The following is a 15732-nucleotide window of genomic DNA, read 5'->3' as shown; positions in this document are numbered from 1 at the left end:
TTTGGAAGGAAGTGTAACTGTTTTTTTAAAAGTGTAATTGTGAACAGTATCCGGCAACTTATTAGCTAAAGCTTAAAAAAAAAAAAAAAAAAAAAAAAAAACTAATACTTTTTTACGTTTAAAGCTGTGAAAAAGAAATATAATTTAAAGTAAAGTAGAAAGAACAAACGATAAAAGACCTATGTGGTCAAAAATTTTGCACATTGTGCTGCAAAATTAAAAGATAAATTCTAGCACGAACGCTAAAAAGCTGCTTAAATACTGTGGTTCCGTGAAAACTTTAACATAAGCAAAATTAGTTGCAATGAAATGTGTTAAAAGAGAAAAATACAACATTTGATTACTTACAAGTAAAAATCAACAATAATAGTAAGCTATATGCTAAACTAATTAAGTATATTTAAAACATAGTGAAAGTATTAACTCATTAACCCCTTGGGTACATTTGACATCTGAGACACGTCATTCACTTTTTCTTCCCTAGGAGCGGATGACATGTCTAAGACATCAAACCAAAAATTAAAGTCTTGGGTACATTTGACGTCTGAGAGACGTCATTCACTTTTTTTCCCTAGGAGCAGATGATTCACATACTTATAACGAAACATTCAAATGCTGATTTGATAAACGCAGGCAAAAGTAGACAAGATGCAGGTGACGATAGTGAAAATATTATAAAACCGGCATCAGATATGGCCTTTTATAATGCTTATGTTTTATATCCTTTTGTTTAGCTATTGCCGAAGAATTGCTGGAGCAATTGTCATTGCCAAATTATAAGCGTCGTGGACGCCCGTCAAGTAGCGATACACCATTTCGTTTGGCAGCGAAAAATTGGGCACACTTTTCTGAGAACATTCCGTCGACTAAGTCCAAGCAACATCCTGGAAAAAGGTGCCGTGTCTGTTATAAGCATCATATTAGGAAAGAGACTACGTGGCAGTGCAAACAATGCAAAGTAGCACTGCATTTACTTACTTGCTTGAAAAATTTCACACTCTGCATAATTATTAGTAATTTTTTTTTTTTTTTGTTATAGCTTGAATTTATTTCATTTAGTTTTATTTTGTTGTTGTTAATTTATTTTTGTTTTGCAATTCTAGTTACTTGAAGACATCTTAATACTACATATGTCACCAATATTTTAGAAATAAATAAATTCTTACGTAAAATGTACTGCTTTTGCATTCTATTTCAAGCAACCAAAAATTATATCCGCTCCCCATGCAAATATTTTCTCAAATAAATCCGTACCCAAGGGGTTAATCGAGTTAAAAATAAAATTAAGAAGCGGTAAATGGCAGATTAGCCCAATTCGAAGTTCACTATGGCACGTCAGGAAAATATTTTTTAATTGGGAATTGGAGCTAATCAGGGAATCAGGGATATATCTATATATATATATATATATATATATTGTTACAAAATGTCAAGATGTGGTGAGATGGCTTACCCGCAAAGCAGTTTTAGGGTTGCCACATTTGGCGAGAAATTGCCCATTTCCCAACAAAATTGGCGATTTACCATGGATGGATGGAGAACTTTCTGGAACAAATTCTTACCAATTTAGCCCAGAATGTTCTCAAACTCGAGCTATATAAACCCTGCTGGTCCGCAAAAGCTATATAAACCCTGCTGGTCCACAGTCAGTTAGTGTCTCAGAGTATGTTTCGTCGAGAGGGCGAGTGAAAGTGCCTTGTCTGGAGTTTGAGATAGTCAGTATTCAGTTGGTGTCTCGTCTAGTGAGTCAGTCCCTGCAGAGTCGATCGAGTTGACAGCCGGGCAGCCAGTGCCGAGTGGGTCGTCGAGTTCACCGAAGGAGTCTGTTAATGTATCGCAGTTAGTGCATCGTCGAAAGAGTGTGTTGAGCTCCGGGAACGACTGAACCAAAGAGTCGGGAACTGTGCTCTGAGTGTCATCGAGTGCATCACGAGTTGTAGCGTGGAGAGTCTCGAGAGTACGTGGAGTTCCGAGAACGACCAAGCAGAGTCGGGAGCCGTACTTTAGTCCTTTGCCATGAAGCTGTCTCCACCGTGGTAGCCTGATAACCTAAAGGCTGTGTCGCTAATTCTGTCAGCGTGTTTGTAGTAGATCTTCGACGACTGTAAAATGTGTTACTGGAGCTGTCCTGATTAATATTGGCATAATAAAGTGTGTTTCGATACTTCATCAAGTGTCGTCGTTATTCACTCCAAATCTATGAACCCTGTACGAACGTGAAGGAAAAGAAAATAATGTAAGGTCAGAGGAAAGAAAAACGTAACAATTGGTGTCAGAAGTGGGATTTGTGAGTGAATGCCAGTGACCCGCCTGCAGAGGAAAACCATGATGGAGGGAACAAAGACTTTGATGGACTTCTTAGCCGAGATAAAAGCTGGGTATAAAGAGATAAAAGCTGGATATAAAGAGATGACAGCTGAGATCATAGCCGGACTAGAAGAGAAGAAAGGCCGACGAGAAGAGATAAATGGCGGCCAAGAAAAGGTGCGAGAGCTACTCCAACAGCCGAAAGTGGAGCTTACAGAAGAAACTAGAGCCATAAAAGATGATGTGGCTATGAGAGAAGTGGTTTCTGAAGAATGAAAGGGTGAAGAAATGAAGAAAGTAGCTAATGAACTGTCTGAGAAAGATGAAACATCTGACGGGATTAAAGAAACAGAACGAAAACATGAAGAAATAAAAGACGCGAAAGAAGCTTTTGATTCTCAAGTGCCTGAAGTGGAAGTGGAAGAAAGTGAAAATGCGACTGTTAAGTTCATCGAAACTGATAGTGAAATTACGAAGTCGCAGTTAGCAAGAATTGAACTATCTGAAAATGCACGTGATGCAGAGATGGAAGAAGCTGATGCACAGCTTATGCAGAGTTCTCCAATATTGCAAAAAGATTCTCCCATTTCACAAACTGAGTATGTGTCTCTTAATACAAGTTGTACAGACACGAATTTGATTTTAAGTGAGAATACTTGTGTTTGTGAAGAATCGGATTCCGTTCATAACCCTGGTGCAAACATCGGAACTGGCTTTCAAGAAATAGTTGTAAATAAGCATGTACCAGCTGCTAAAAATACCAAGGTGAACTGTATGCATGCTGCAAATGAATTGCAGAGTGGTGAACAAACTGTTTCACATCTTCCTGTGGATGACAAGTCTGAAAAAACTATATCTTCAGATTGTGATACGCGAAACAGAAATGCATCTGAGAACTGCAGTGGAAAAGTATTTGACCCGGGTATATTTTAATGAAAAGACTGAGACTTAAGTTCATTCTTAACTTTAATTTGTATAATTTAGAGTTGTGATGTGTTTAATTTGTGTATATGACTTGAACATAGAGTAAATATTTGTTTCTTTTAAAATTGTGATGTGTTTAATTCGTGTATCTAACTTGTAAATAGTGTAAATATTTGTTCCTTTAGTTATGTTACTTGTTTGTTTTATTATGTTTTGTTGTATCGAATTTGGCTTCTGACCAAGGGTTGTACTGCCTGGGACGTGCAGTCCTTGGGAGGGGGCAGTGTTACGAAATTTCAAGGCGCAGTGAGATGGCTTCCCTGCAAAGCAGTTTTAGGGTTGCCATAAAATGGGAAGGTTAGTGTCTCAGAGTGTGCTTCATTGAGAGGGCAAGTGAGAGTGCCTTGTCTAGAGTGTGAGATAGTCAGTATCGAGTTTGTGTCTCGTCTAGTGAGTCCCTGCGGAGTCGATCGAGTTGACAGCCGGGCAGTGAGTGCCGAGTTCATTAAAGGAGTCTGTTAGTGTATCGCGGTTAATGCATCGTCGAGAGAGCGTGTTGAGCTCTGGGAACGACTGAAACCGAAGAGTCGGGAGCTGTGCTCTGAGTGTCGTTGAGTGCATCGCGAGTTGTAGCATCTCGAGAGTACGTGGAGTTCCGAGAACGACCAAGCAGATTTGGGAGCTGTACTCTAGTCCTTTGCCGTGAAGCGGTCTCCACCCTGATAGCCTGATAACCTGGAGGCTGTGTCGCTGATCATGTTAGCATGTTTATAGTAGATCTTCGACAACTGTAAAAAGTGTTACTGGAGCTGTCCTGACTAATATTGGCTGAATAAAGTGTGTTTCGATACTTCATCAAGTGTCGTCGTTATTCATTCCAAATCTACGAACCCCATACGAAGGTGAAGGAAGAAAATAACGCAACAACTGGTGTCAGAAAAGAGAAAAATGCAACAATACATATGATAATGGAAGAAAGGCAAACTAACTAAAAGGACCTGCGAGGTCAAGAATTTTGCGCATTGAGCTGCAAAATTTGAAATAATATTAAAAAGTAAATTCTTCAAGCTATTGCCTATGAGCTAAAGTAATACTGCGCTTCCTTTGCAAAGTAGTTTGAACATTAAGATCCAATTGTAATTTATTTATATATGTACATATGTATATACATCTTAGAACACATTTTATAATGCCTAAGTAAATATAGTACACGGTAATATGGGTCTAATAATTTGTGCATTTCCAAATCAGATGATGGTGGTTCAGTGAGTTTACTAATTTTAACACTTTAAACAATATTTTATACATTTGAAACAATATTTTATGTTCACTATATACAGAGCATATTCTTAGGCCGCCGCCTTCGACATGAACAAACTTTATTCTCTTTAACTAAGCGAGCAACAGCGCCCTCTAACCTTTTCCTTCAAATTACATAACACTCCCCACCTGAACTCAGTGGAGAGTTCATCTTTCAATAATATATTCTATAATACTAATTCAGAAGTCAAACAACAAAATTTATAATTACTTAATTATATTATAATAAATTATAATAAAATTTATAATTTAAAATTTATAATTAATTTATAATCAACATATTCTATAATATTCAATTAATATTTAGACAATCAATCCTAGAGAAATTGTTATATATAACAAACATGCATACATAATTATAAGCACATAAAATTTACAAAACATTAAATGATACCTATCAGCAAGGTCAGGAGAATCAAACCTAAAAATACAAAATACAAACATTAGTTAAATTCCATATTATATAGGCCCTTTTAAGGTACCAGTAGGTGTTTTAATTATGCAAGATCTTATTTTACCATCTCTGCCTGGCATTAATTCCAAAATTTTACCTATTGTCCAGAGATTTCTGGGATGTTTATCATCATGAATCAAGACAATATTGTTGATTTTAAACTGAGATGTGTTAGAGTGTGGAGGACAAATATTGGCAGATCTCAGATTAAAAAGATAATCTGATCTCCAACGCTTCCAAAAATGATTTAAAATATCTTGATGGTATTTATGTCGTTTAATAATTGAATTTCTTGATCCAATCAAGTTATTTGATGTTATTTTATTAGCAGGCAGAGATAGTAATCGTCTACCAACCAGAAAATGAGAGGGTGTCAGTGGAGAAGGTTCATTGGGATCGGTAAACACGTAGGTAATTGGTCTACAATTAATCATTGCCTCGATTTCAACGAGCACTGTTTCAAGCTATTTCACAGTAAGGGATGATCGACCAATAATTTTGCGTAAGCTGGATTTTATGGTTCATACCATACGCTCCCAAAAACCTCCCCACCATGGACCCCTCTCAATAATAAATTTCCAATTTATGCCTCTAGCAGAAAATAATTCTTTCACAGATGAGTCACTCAAAGTCTTGAAAATATGTTTTAGTTCTTTGTCAGCTCTTTTAAAAGTCTTGGCATTATCGGAGTACACAGTGATACACAGTCCTCGGCAAACTAAAAATCTTCGGAAAGCTAGCAAAAACTTTCAATGCTGAGATCAGTTACTATCTCTATATGTAAGGCACGAGTGACCACACACGTTAACAACAGCATGTAAACTTTACCTTGCCTGTCTTTCGTAAAAAATGGACCGGCGAAGTCCAACCGGTCACAGCAAATGGAGGCGACTCTTGGATTCTATCTGGAGGAAGTGGAGCGATATCCTGTACCCCAGAACGAGCACTATATCATTTGCATATCACACATTTGCTGATGATAGTCTTAACACGCTGTCTTCCCTTAACCCCTTCGAGCCGGGTAGCGAAAACGCGCGCTTATCGCTGAGGCCGGCAGTGTTTTACGCGAGCGTCTCTCCAGGGCCGGGGGCTTTTTTGCTACTAAGCCTAAATCCATGAAATTTCCGAAGTATCAACGCATTGTTTAATAATGCTCTATAGAATATTTAAACAGCTTATGCTTTATAGATATTTTTATATATATACTTTAATTACCTTATTTCTTGTTTAAATGCATATTTTACACATTTTATTTTAATTACTCACCATTTTATGAATTTTAACATTATACATCTGAAAACTAAATATATTACTTAAAGTTCTCTTTTCGTAAGAAAAATTTGAAAACAGGGATCTACACACAGTCCTACGTTGCATTCCTTGCACTCGTAATAACTCATTTGCCGTTTTGGAGGATTTTTCCGGGAATGTGAACAAACGAAGCATCGTTGTCTCATTTTCTTATCAGTCTCTTATGAACAAAGTTTTGGAAAATGTCTTTCAGTTAATCTTTCAGAATGAATATCAAAATATCAGAATTTCAGAATCAATATCTGAAATATTTCGCACCATTTCTGCTATTTCATGCTCTGTTAAACATTTTCGACGCTTCGACATTGCAACGGTAAAAACAAAGAATTCACGTCTAACAAGATCTAATTATTTTCTAAAAACTTAACTGCAAACCGAAATACCCAACGCTTTAGAGCAAATAAAACTCCTCTACTTACAGTAAACAACTACCACGTGCGAATAAAGTGCGATTTAAAGAGACGTCATAAATCATGCCATTCGGAAACATTTATTTCCCCGTTTGTTTATATAATCAAAAACACGTGTATGTGAGTCATGCTTCTCTCATTTCGAGTAGAAGGTCTAATGTACATGTATCTGAAACCATATGGACATACAGTGCCATCTTGTGGCAGAAATTATAGTTTGAAAAACGTTCCAAAGTACTGGCACAAATACGTGACAGTCGGTAGAGAACGTAACAATCCTCTGGCACGCCTGCGTGTCGGCCGGTAGGTAAGTGTGCTCATTGCTGGCACGTATACGTGACAGCCGGCACGAAGGGGTTAATGATCCAATATTTGTCTCTGATCTGAGTTAGTGTCGAATTAACTCCAGCATGGAATACCCTTTCATATGAGCCCATGATGATCAATTCGGTAAACTTGCACTTAAAGGGTAATAGAATAGGATGTTTTGAATTCTCGGGACAGTCTGCAAATTGAATGCGAATTTTCAACCGAAGAATTCCCTCCTCATCAAGCCTTGGATTAAGGGAAGATGGAAGAATCGAGAATTGATTTTTTATTTGATAACTTAATTATTTCCGCTTGATACGATTCTCGTTGCGTAATTTTACCCAATAATGTTCAGCTGCTTCAATTTCAAAAGCATTTAAAGGTCCATTCTCTGTAGACCTTTTCTGAAGCCTCCCAATAAATCTTAATACATAGGCAGTAATTCAAAGTAATTTTTCTAAAGAACTGAATTTTTCTATATGCAAAATTGAGGATTCATTGTTAATTACAGGTACAGTCAAAATAATACTTTTTCTTAACTCTAATGATTCTGAATTTGGTTGTAATTTCTTTTGTTTCGGAAAGTTTTCAGTAGGAAAACGTAACCAGTGTGGCCCATGTCACCACAGATCGTTCTTAACTAGTGACTGAGCACTAATTCCTCGAGTTAGTAAATCGGAAGGATTTTGTTTTCCTTCGCAGTGGTTCCACAATTTTTTGTTGCATATACCCCATATTTCTGTAACACGATTGGCGATAAATGGTTTCCAATTATTTAGCGAACCTTTAATCCAAATAATGGCAATTTCGGAATCACTCCAAAAATAAACATCCTCAATTAAATCACTAAACAATTTTTTTAAATATTTATACATTCGAGCAGCCACAAGTGCCCCCATTAACTCTAAACGAGGAAGCGTGATTGATCTTAAAGGTGCAACCCTGCATTTCGACATGATAAAGGAAGTTTTAATTTCTGAATCACTCGTACGGTATCTGAAATATGCGATGGCCCCATATGCTTTAAGACTAGCGTCCGAAAATAGGTGAAGGCTTATATTCATTGGATCGTCATCAAAGAAATTTCGCTGTATCGATATTTCAGTTAAATCACTAAGTTCATCCCGCCAAATGTTGAATTTGTCATAAATCTCTGCAGGAAGGACCTCATCCCAGTCAGAACCGGAACACCAGATTTCTTGCATAATAATTTTTGCCCGAATAACAAAGGGTGCAATAAATCCAAATGGATCGTATATTTGGGCGATACTTTGCAAAAGTTTCCTCTTTGTAGCAAAATCGTTTCTAGTTTTAAATTTAATTTTATGTAGTCCTCAATGGAATTCCAAATCATGCCTAAGAAATTCGATTCACTAGTTAATTTGTTATCTGACTCCTTAATCCCATTTAAGATCCATAATTCGTTTAATGCCTTAGAATTAGATCTTAATTTTCTGAAATTCATCCCAGCATCCTTAAATATGTTAACCGCATCTACAGATAACCGATATGCATCTTCAAGCGTTCCTGCTCCAAAATATAGGTCGTCGACATAGACAGAAAATTTAACATTTGGAAATTGTCCGGCATTTTATCTTTATATTTCCGAATGTGATATTTTATAGTGGCTGCCAAAATGAAAGGAGATATAGTCAAACCGAAAGCTACGTGACACATTTGCATAATCTTCAAGGAGTCATTCTTTTCATTAAACCAAAGAAATTTAATTTATAATTTAATAATTTTAACATAATGTCTAGTATATTTGGATTTAGATTAAGTTCCGATTCAAGGCAGTCATTTAACGAATTCGTGTCCTCTGTCCTTGAGCTAGCATCATACACAATTCTTACCTTAGTAGTTTCACTAGGTCGTATCACTGCTCGGTGCGGCATAAAATAACCCAAATTTGTATCACTATTCGGACATTCCTCCACAATTCTTTCTAATATCTGGTTCTCAATTGTATTTTTATATTCCTGAAAAATCTCTGGAGTTTTATTTAGTTTATTGTGAAGGTTTGCGAATCGTTTTGTTTCCTAGATTATTCAGACTGTATTTCCAGGTTTAATTTGCCTCATATCTTCTGTTTTTAAAGTGCAAATTTCTTTCAAACTGGTCTATTATTTCACAGTCAATATCGGTATAATCATCAGAATCATTTATTCCCATATGCTCTAATTTCCCAAAACCTCTTAAATCTTTCAATACAACAGTGTTTGTCATTACCGCTAAATTTTCAGAACAATTTTTATTTGTTTTATTTTTCTCGATTCCTGCAGCAACCCAACCAAACACAGAACTGACTGCGTACAACTCTTCAGATATTTTAATTCTTTCTGAATAAACTACATTCCAGAATTCATCCCTGCCACTTAATATCTCAACATCTGTGTTATTTTTTCTTGAGCAATTGGCGATCTGCAACCCCAGATGCTCCATGAAGTCTGCAATTTGTTTACTAGGCACACTGATGGGCGCTGAGGAAATAACATCGGAGATCAAACATTCAATTTTTATTTTATTATTTCGGAATTTCGATTTCAACGACCAGACAGGAATGATTCATTGCCTTGGTCGCACCAGATGAATAAGCAGAAAGTCTTTCATAACGGATTGGAGTACGTTTTAAATATTCGGCCAGTTTTTTCGTTATAAAGGATCTGTGACTGCCTTGATCAAGAATTAATCTAGTTAATTTTGATTTATGCTTAGAACAAGCATAAACTGTACAAGTTTGTAATAATATTTCCCTGGCATTACAGTCATTATTATTATCACCTTGAGGAACAGAAGCAATCAATTTTAAGTCTTGAACTTTATTTCTTGCCTCAGAATTCAAAGTCAGAGATTCAGTTTCATTTTTGGAATAACCTTGTTTCGACTTTTTGTTTACAAGGGATTTATTAGTACAAATCGATTCATTGTGATACATACCGCCACATTTATTACGTTTAGTTTTATTTCTACAGTTTTTTGATGTATGAAATTTTTTAAAACAAGAATAGCAGCAGTTTTCGGATCTTAGTTTCTTTAATTTATCAGAAACATTCACTTCGCATTTAAATGACTCGTGCAAATTATCACAAAAGATGCATTTTCGGTTAACTGCAGTACGAAATGCAGCTGTGGGTGTATTTTTTACATTTTTTCTAGTTTCATATTTTGATTGATCGACTCACGGAGGCACAGGATTTTTCTTTTCATTTAATACTAGATTTGAAACTTCCCTGCATTCTATTTCTGTTTTAATAAATTGTGTTAATTCCGAAACTTCAACTTTATCTTTCGATTCTCTTTGCTGATTAAATTCCAAAACTAAATCGTCCAGAATTAATTTTAATAATATTGGAATTAGTAAATGTCCATATGAGCCAGAAGTTACTTCTAAAGTTTCCAAATTACGAATTGAAACTTCTAATTCGTCATATAATTTACATAAAGCCTTTAAGTTAGCAGAATTTTTAATGGCTTCTAAATTGAGAATTTTATTCATGAATGAATTAATGATCAGGTCCTTTCGACCATATCTGTCCTTTAGTGATGCTACACAACTATCATAATTACTTTCCGTTAATTCAAAGCTTGTCCCGTTAAGAATGTTTTTAAGTATGCAAATTTTTGTATTTTTGAAAGCGTTTCGTTTTTATCTATCGAATTTTTGAAACTATTCTAAAATTCATTCCATTGTTTGGGGTCTCCCCAAAATTTATCAATCATTAATTTTGGTAATTTCAGTGTACTACTCCCACTAGAACTGGAACTTACATGCAAAATTCCATTACCACTAGACTGGTTTAAATCAGAACTTTGGGGATTCCTCGCTGGCGGTACTGAGGTAACCGCACCTAGAAACTGTTTAATTTGACTATAAGCAATTATACATTTGTCATTGTATTCTTCGCTTATACTATAATCTTCTTCAATTAAGTTAACATCAATTAACTCTTGTATTTCATCATCAAGCGTTCTCAAATTATTTTTCTTTTCGGTTAATAATTCAAACAATTCCCGTAATTCTTTAATCGAATTTTCCTCATCTTCAATTTTTAGTTTATCTTCAGTCACTTTAATTAACCTAGTAACAGACGATCTCAATGTGGAACGTTTACGTTTCAACCTATCTAACTTCTCTTCCATTTTATTTAATTTAAACACACCCTCAACAGCAATAATAAATAGTTACGAATTTACTACAAATAATCACTAAATAATTAATTTAAGATTTCCCTACCTTTATTTGGAATTCCATTGTCCCTTGAATATGAAATATCCATTGTTAAATTGAAATCGAAACACTTAGATCGAATACCTAAAATCTTCACAAAGCCTTAATTTACGCCGCATGCACCATCTAATAATTTGTGCATTTCCAAATCAGATGATGGTGGTTCAGTGAGTTTACTAATTTAAACAATTACTTTAAACACTTTAAACAATATTTTATGTTCACTATATACAGAGCGTATTCTTAGGCCGCCACCTTCAACATGGACAAACTTTATTCTCTTTAACTGAGCGAGCAACAGCGCCCTCTAACCTATTCCTTCAAATTACACAACAATAGGAAAGTTCAACTTCTGCATTCTTCCTTTAAGGGCGTCCTTGTTCAAAAGCTTCCCTTTTATACTTTTAGGTTCAAAACCTTTAGGATATGCACATTATGGTCTCGGAGAGTTCATGAAATGTTTTATGAATTGCTTCGTAGTATTAATTATTAGTACATTTACTGCAGTTTACATAATTATATTAACATTTTTTGAATTGAAAAGGATTGATAACTGTAGGTTGAAGAAAAATTTAAAAAAAAAAATTACTTCTGCCTGTGATTATGAAGTTGCAGCAGAGGTGCAATCTTTCTGCCACCTAAAAACGTGATTTTTAAAATTGAATAAATCACTGGAGGAAGGGTTTGCTGTGTGCTTAACTTGTAACATGTCAGAAGATTTAAGCCTAAAAGAAAAGGATGAATTGTTGTTAAAAGATTTTCGTATTTTTGGTAAGGGAAAATACATTTAGACTGCATTTTCAAATTAGCACTGTGCAGTTTACAAAATAGCATTATGCAGTTTACTTAAACAAAAAAACTGTAACTGATGAACTCGTAAGAAATGCAAATGTCTCAAGAAAATGCAAAAAAAAAAAAAAAAAAAAAAAAAAAAAAAAACAGAAAATTGAAAGATGTAGAAATTACTTTTTAGGAGGGTTTTAAGCTGTAAACTAAAACGTTTTTCTATTTCTAGACTTCTTTTTGTTATGGAGAGTTTTTTTTTTTTTTTTTTTTCAAACTGCCAGATGGCTCACAAATTGGGTAAAGATATAAGGTATTTTCTCCCTTCTTTCCGCTTGCCTTCAGTGTAATTGGAAGCATACTCGACACATATTCGAGAGTTCCTGAGTTCGAGTCCATGCAAGGGCATTGTACACTTTTCACATCTCCTGCTTCAAAAGAACATATTGACTCTACAAGTAGCATCCAAGCTAAAAGGGTGTTTGATGATAATTTGTTGCCACCAGGATTTGGCGATTGATCCCCTAATCTCCAGTCACTCTTTGAAAGGGGGGTATATGAGGTATTTTCTCCCTTTTTTCTGTTTGCCTTCATGGTGTAATTGGAAGCACACTTGATGCATATTCAAGTGATCCAGGGTTCGAGTCTCAGCAAGGGCACTGCACATTTTACACGTCTCCTGCTTTAAAAAAACCTAATGAGTGTATAGGAGAAATTCAGCATTGTTCATTATAAACTGCATGCTGAGGAGAAAGATGCAGATAATTGTGCAGCTGATAATATGATAAAAAGCATTTTACTTAGGCTGCTAAATGAATATAAGCTACATGAAATTTTTAATCAGATGAAGCTGGACTGTGTGACAGGACATTATCAGAACACACATTAATATTTAAAACTGAAACAGCAGCTGCTTGACAGAACTGAAAGAATGAGTTTTTAATGGAACGTGAAAACAGGAATTTATGGAACATGAAATATATGCAGTACTTCCACCGGGATTCAAACTCTGGATTATCTAGTTTGCTAGCTGAATATGCTTCTAATTACACCACGAAGGCATAGAGGGCTTTGGACCTAGTCACCAGATTCTGGTGATGGTGAATTGTCGTTCACCACATATTAGTTTGTATTACTGTAGAGGTACTTTGTGATTTTTTAGAGGCAGGTCTAAAATGTGTGTTCTTGCTAAGACTTGAACTCTGGACTTTACGATTGCCAGCAGATTGTGCTTTTGATTTCCTCATGAAGGCATGTCATACAGAGGGAGAAAGTTCACTACAGATATGTGATACATTACTAAATTTTAACTACACAATAGTTTACACATTAATTATTAATTTTGTTAAGTGTTTAAAAGTACTTTCATAAACTGAAACTTTCCTTCCGTACTCTGAATTTTCTCAATATAAAAGTGTAAAAAAATTACAAAATAATAATAAAAAGCTTCAGGAAACCTTCTGGAAAGCCTTTTCATATTTCAAAGTTAGCAGTTGTGATATAAAAGAGAAAGTTGCAGAGTGTTTGTAACAGGTTTTAATCAAAATTTATATTGTAATTAAAGTGATTTTAAAATCAGCCTGAACTGGCACATTTATTACCATACTCTTCATTCATCGACATACAGGATGATCAGCAAATAAGCCCTGATTTCAAAATTAAATGTCTTTACAACAAAGATCGATAGAATTATGCGGTAAACTGTACATTTATTAGCAAAACTGTAAAAATGGTATACAAAAGTTTACAAAATTTAGTTACGGAAATCATTAACAGATGGCACTCTAATCACAATGACCTATCAATAGCCTTTAAAATGTGCTTTGAGGTTGAAAGTGATCAGTATGACTGTTGGCTAGTGAAAAGAGGCTAGCGTAGAAAGTGAAATAATGTATTCCATTGAATAGCGTGTTTTTTCGGTTCTGGAATTTCACCTGTTAGAGAACAGTCCTACAGCAACATGTTGCAGTTTTCAAAACCAATTCAATGCTCCAGTTGGACCCGATGCAAAAACCATTCTCATGCTCTTCGCAAAATTTGAATGGACTGGCAGTGTGGCTGATGATCGAAAGGGAAATGTTAAACCTAGGCAAACTGTAGTGACTCCTGAAAATGCAGCCAAAGTTCCTGGAATTGTTCAGCAAAATCCTAGGAAAAGCATCCGATGGATTGCATCAGAGACAGGTTTTAAGTACACGAGCAAGCAAAAAATATTAAAAAATAGCCTATGGCTGTTTCCATACACAATCCAGAGTCATCAGGCCACACCCATGAAAGCTGGGCAACAAAGGGTTGAATTTGCGAATCAGATTCTAACAACGATCGACAACAACAGATTTGATGTGAGCTGCATCTGGTTCACAGATGAGGCACATTTTCATTTGAATGGATTTATTAATAAACAAAACTGGTAATTTTGGGGTTCCGAAAATCCTCATTTGTGTGAAAAGAAATCACCGCATTCACCTAAAGTTACTGCATGGGCTGCCAGAGGCATTATCAGGCCCTTTTTCATACGAAAAACGATAACTACTGAACATTACGTTACAATTTTGGAACAATTTGTCAGCACTCAACTAGCGTTGAAGGATCGACCAGGTATCGACTGGTTCATGTAGGATGGGGCTCGACCACATCGAACAGATAAAGATTTTCGCTTTCTTCATGAATACTACTTTGGGAATAGTGTAATTGGGTTAGATTATCTGCAAATTACTGACACAGGAATAGCTTGGCCTCCATATTCTCCCGATCTGAGTGCTTGTGACTTCTTTCTGTGGGGCACATTGAAAGACACTGTCTATCAAAACAATCCTGCTACTCTAGATGAGCTTGAATCGTTATTGGCATTGCATGTGATTCCATTTCCATTGAGACACTGCAAGACGTGATGTCAAATTTCCTTGTTCGTTTATGCCACCTCATTGTTTCGAATGGTGAAATTTTTAAAAAATTGTATTTTGATTGCAAAGGCTGCTTCCCTTTATTTTATTTATTTATTTATTTTTAGAATCCTTTCAGAGAAAGAGTTTTAAGCTCAGAGAGCCATCCATCTGTTAACGATTTTCGTAACTAAATTTTCTAAACTTTTGTATACCATTTTTACAGTTTTGCTAATAAACGCACAGTTTACCGCATAATTCTATCAATCTTTGTTGTAGAGATATTTAATTTTGAAATCAGGGCTTATTCGCTGATCACCCTGTTCATTTTTTTAAACAATTTATATTGCTGCACTTTTAGATGTAAGTTTGGACTATTTTACAAAGTGTTTATTATTATTATTTCTTTTCCAGTTTTGGCTTCTGGACTTGGCTTGTTATTGTAATATTTATATTCCTATTAGTACACAAACTATATAAATTGGTTTGCACTGCATATTCTTATAAAGAAATAGAACAGTTTTATGATACTGCAATGAAAATACCCAAAGTAAGTGCTGTTCATTAATTCTTTAATGCCACTAAAATATTGCATTCATCTTGTTATAACTGTGTGCTTTAATATTTTTATTTGATACTAGTCACTTGCATGGCCAGGTATATTAAAAAATACATATATTAATTATATAATATTAATGAGTTTAAGTCTAGCTAGAATAATTTTAGATAGTTCAACTAATTTAGTTTTATAAAAATACACAATGATTTTAATAGTAAAGCAAAAATTGGTTTCTTATGATCCTA

The 15732-nt window shown here is 35.1% G+C and overlaps 1 protein-coding gene across 1 annotated transcript in view; it reads left to right on the top strand.

Annotated features, from left to right (window-relative positions):
- Atg9 (autophagy-related protein 9) overlaps positions 1 to 15732 on the top strand; it is a 176581-nt gene that overhangs the window by 30237 nt on the left and 130612 nt on the right. Inside the window, exon 6 of the mRNA XM_085816830.1 lies at positions 15343 to 15478. Coding sequence (XP_085672956.1) covers positions 15343 to 15478 — 136 coding nt within the window. The remainder of the gene's footprint in view (positions 1 to 15342; positions 15479 to 15732) is intronic.

The sequence above is a fragment of the Stegodyphus dumicola genome, chromosome 5 (assembly GCF_044657685.1).
Source record: "Stegodyphus dumicola isolate Sdum_Otavi_A_Nest chromosome 5, ASM4465768v1".
Lineage (NCBI taxonomy): Eukaryota > Metazoa > Arthropoda > Arachnida > Araneae > Eresidae > Stegodyphus > Stegodyphus dumicola.
Note: the sequence above shows the minus strand (reverse complement) of the source record. Positions and strands in the feature narration are given on the sequence as shown.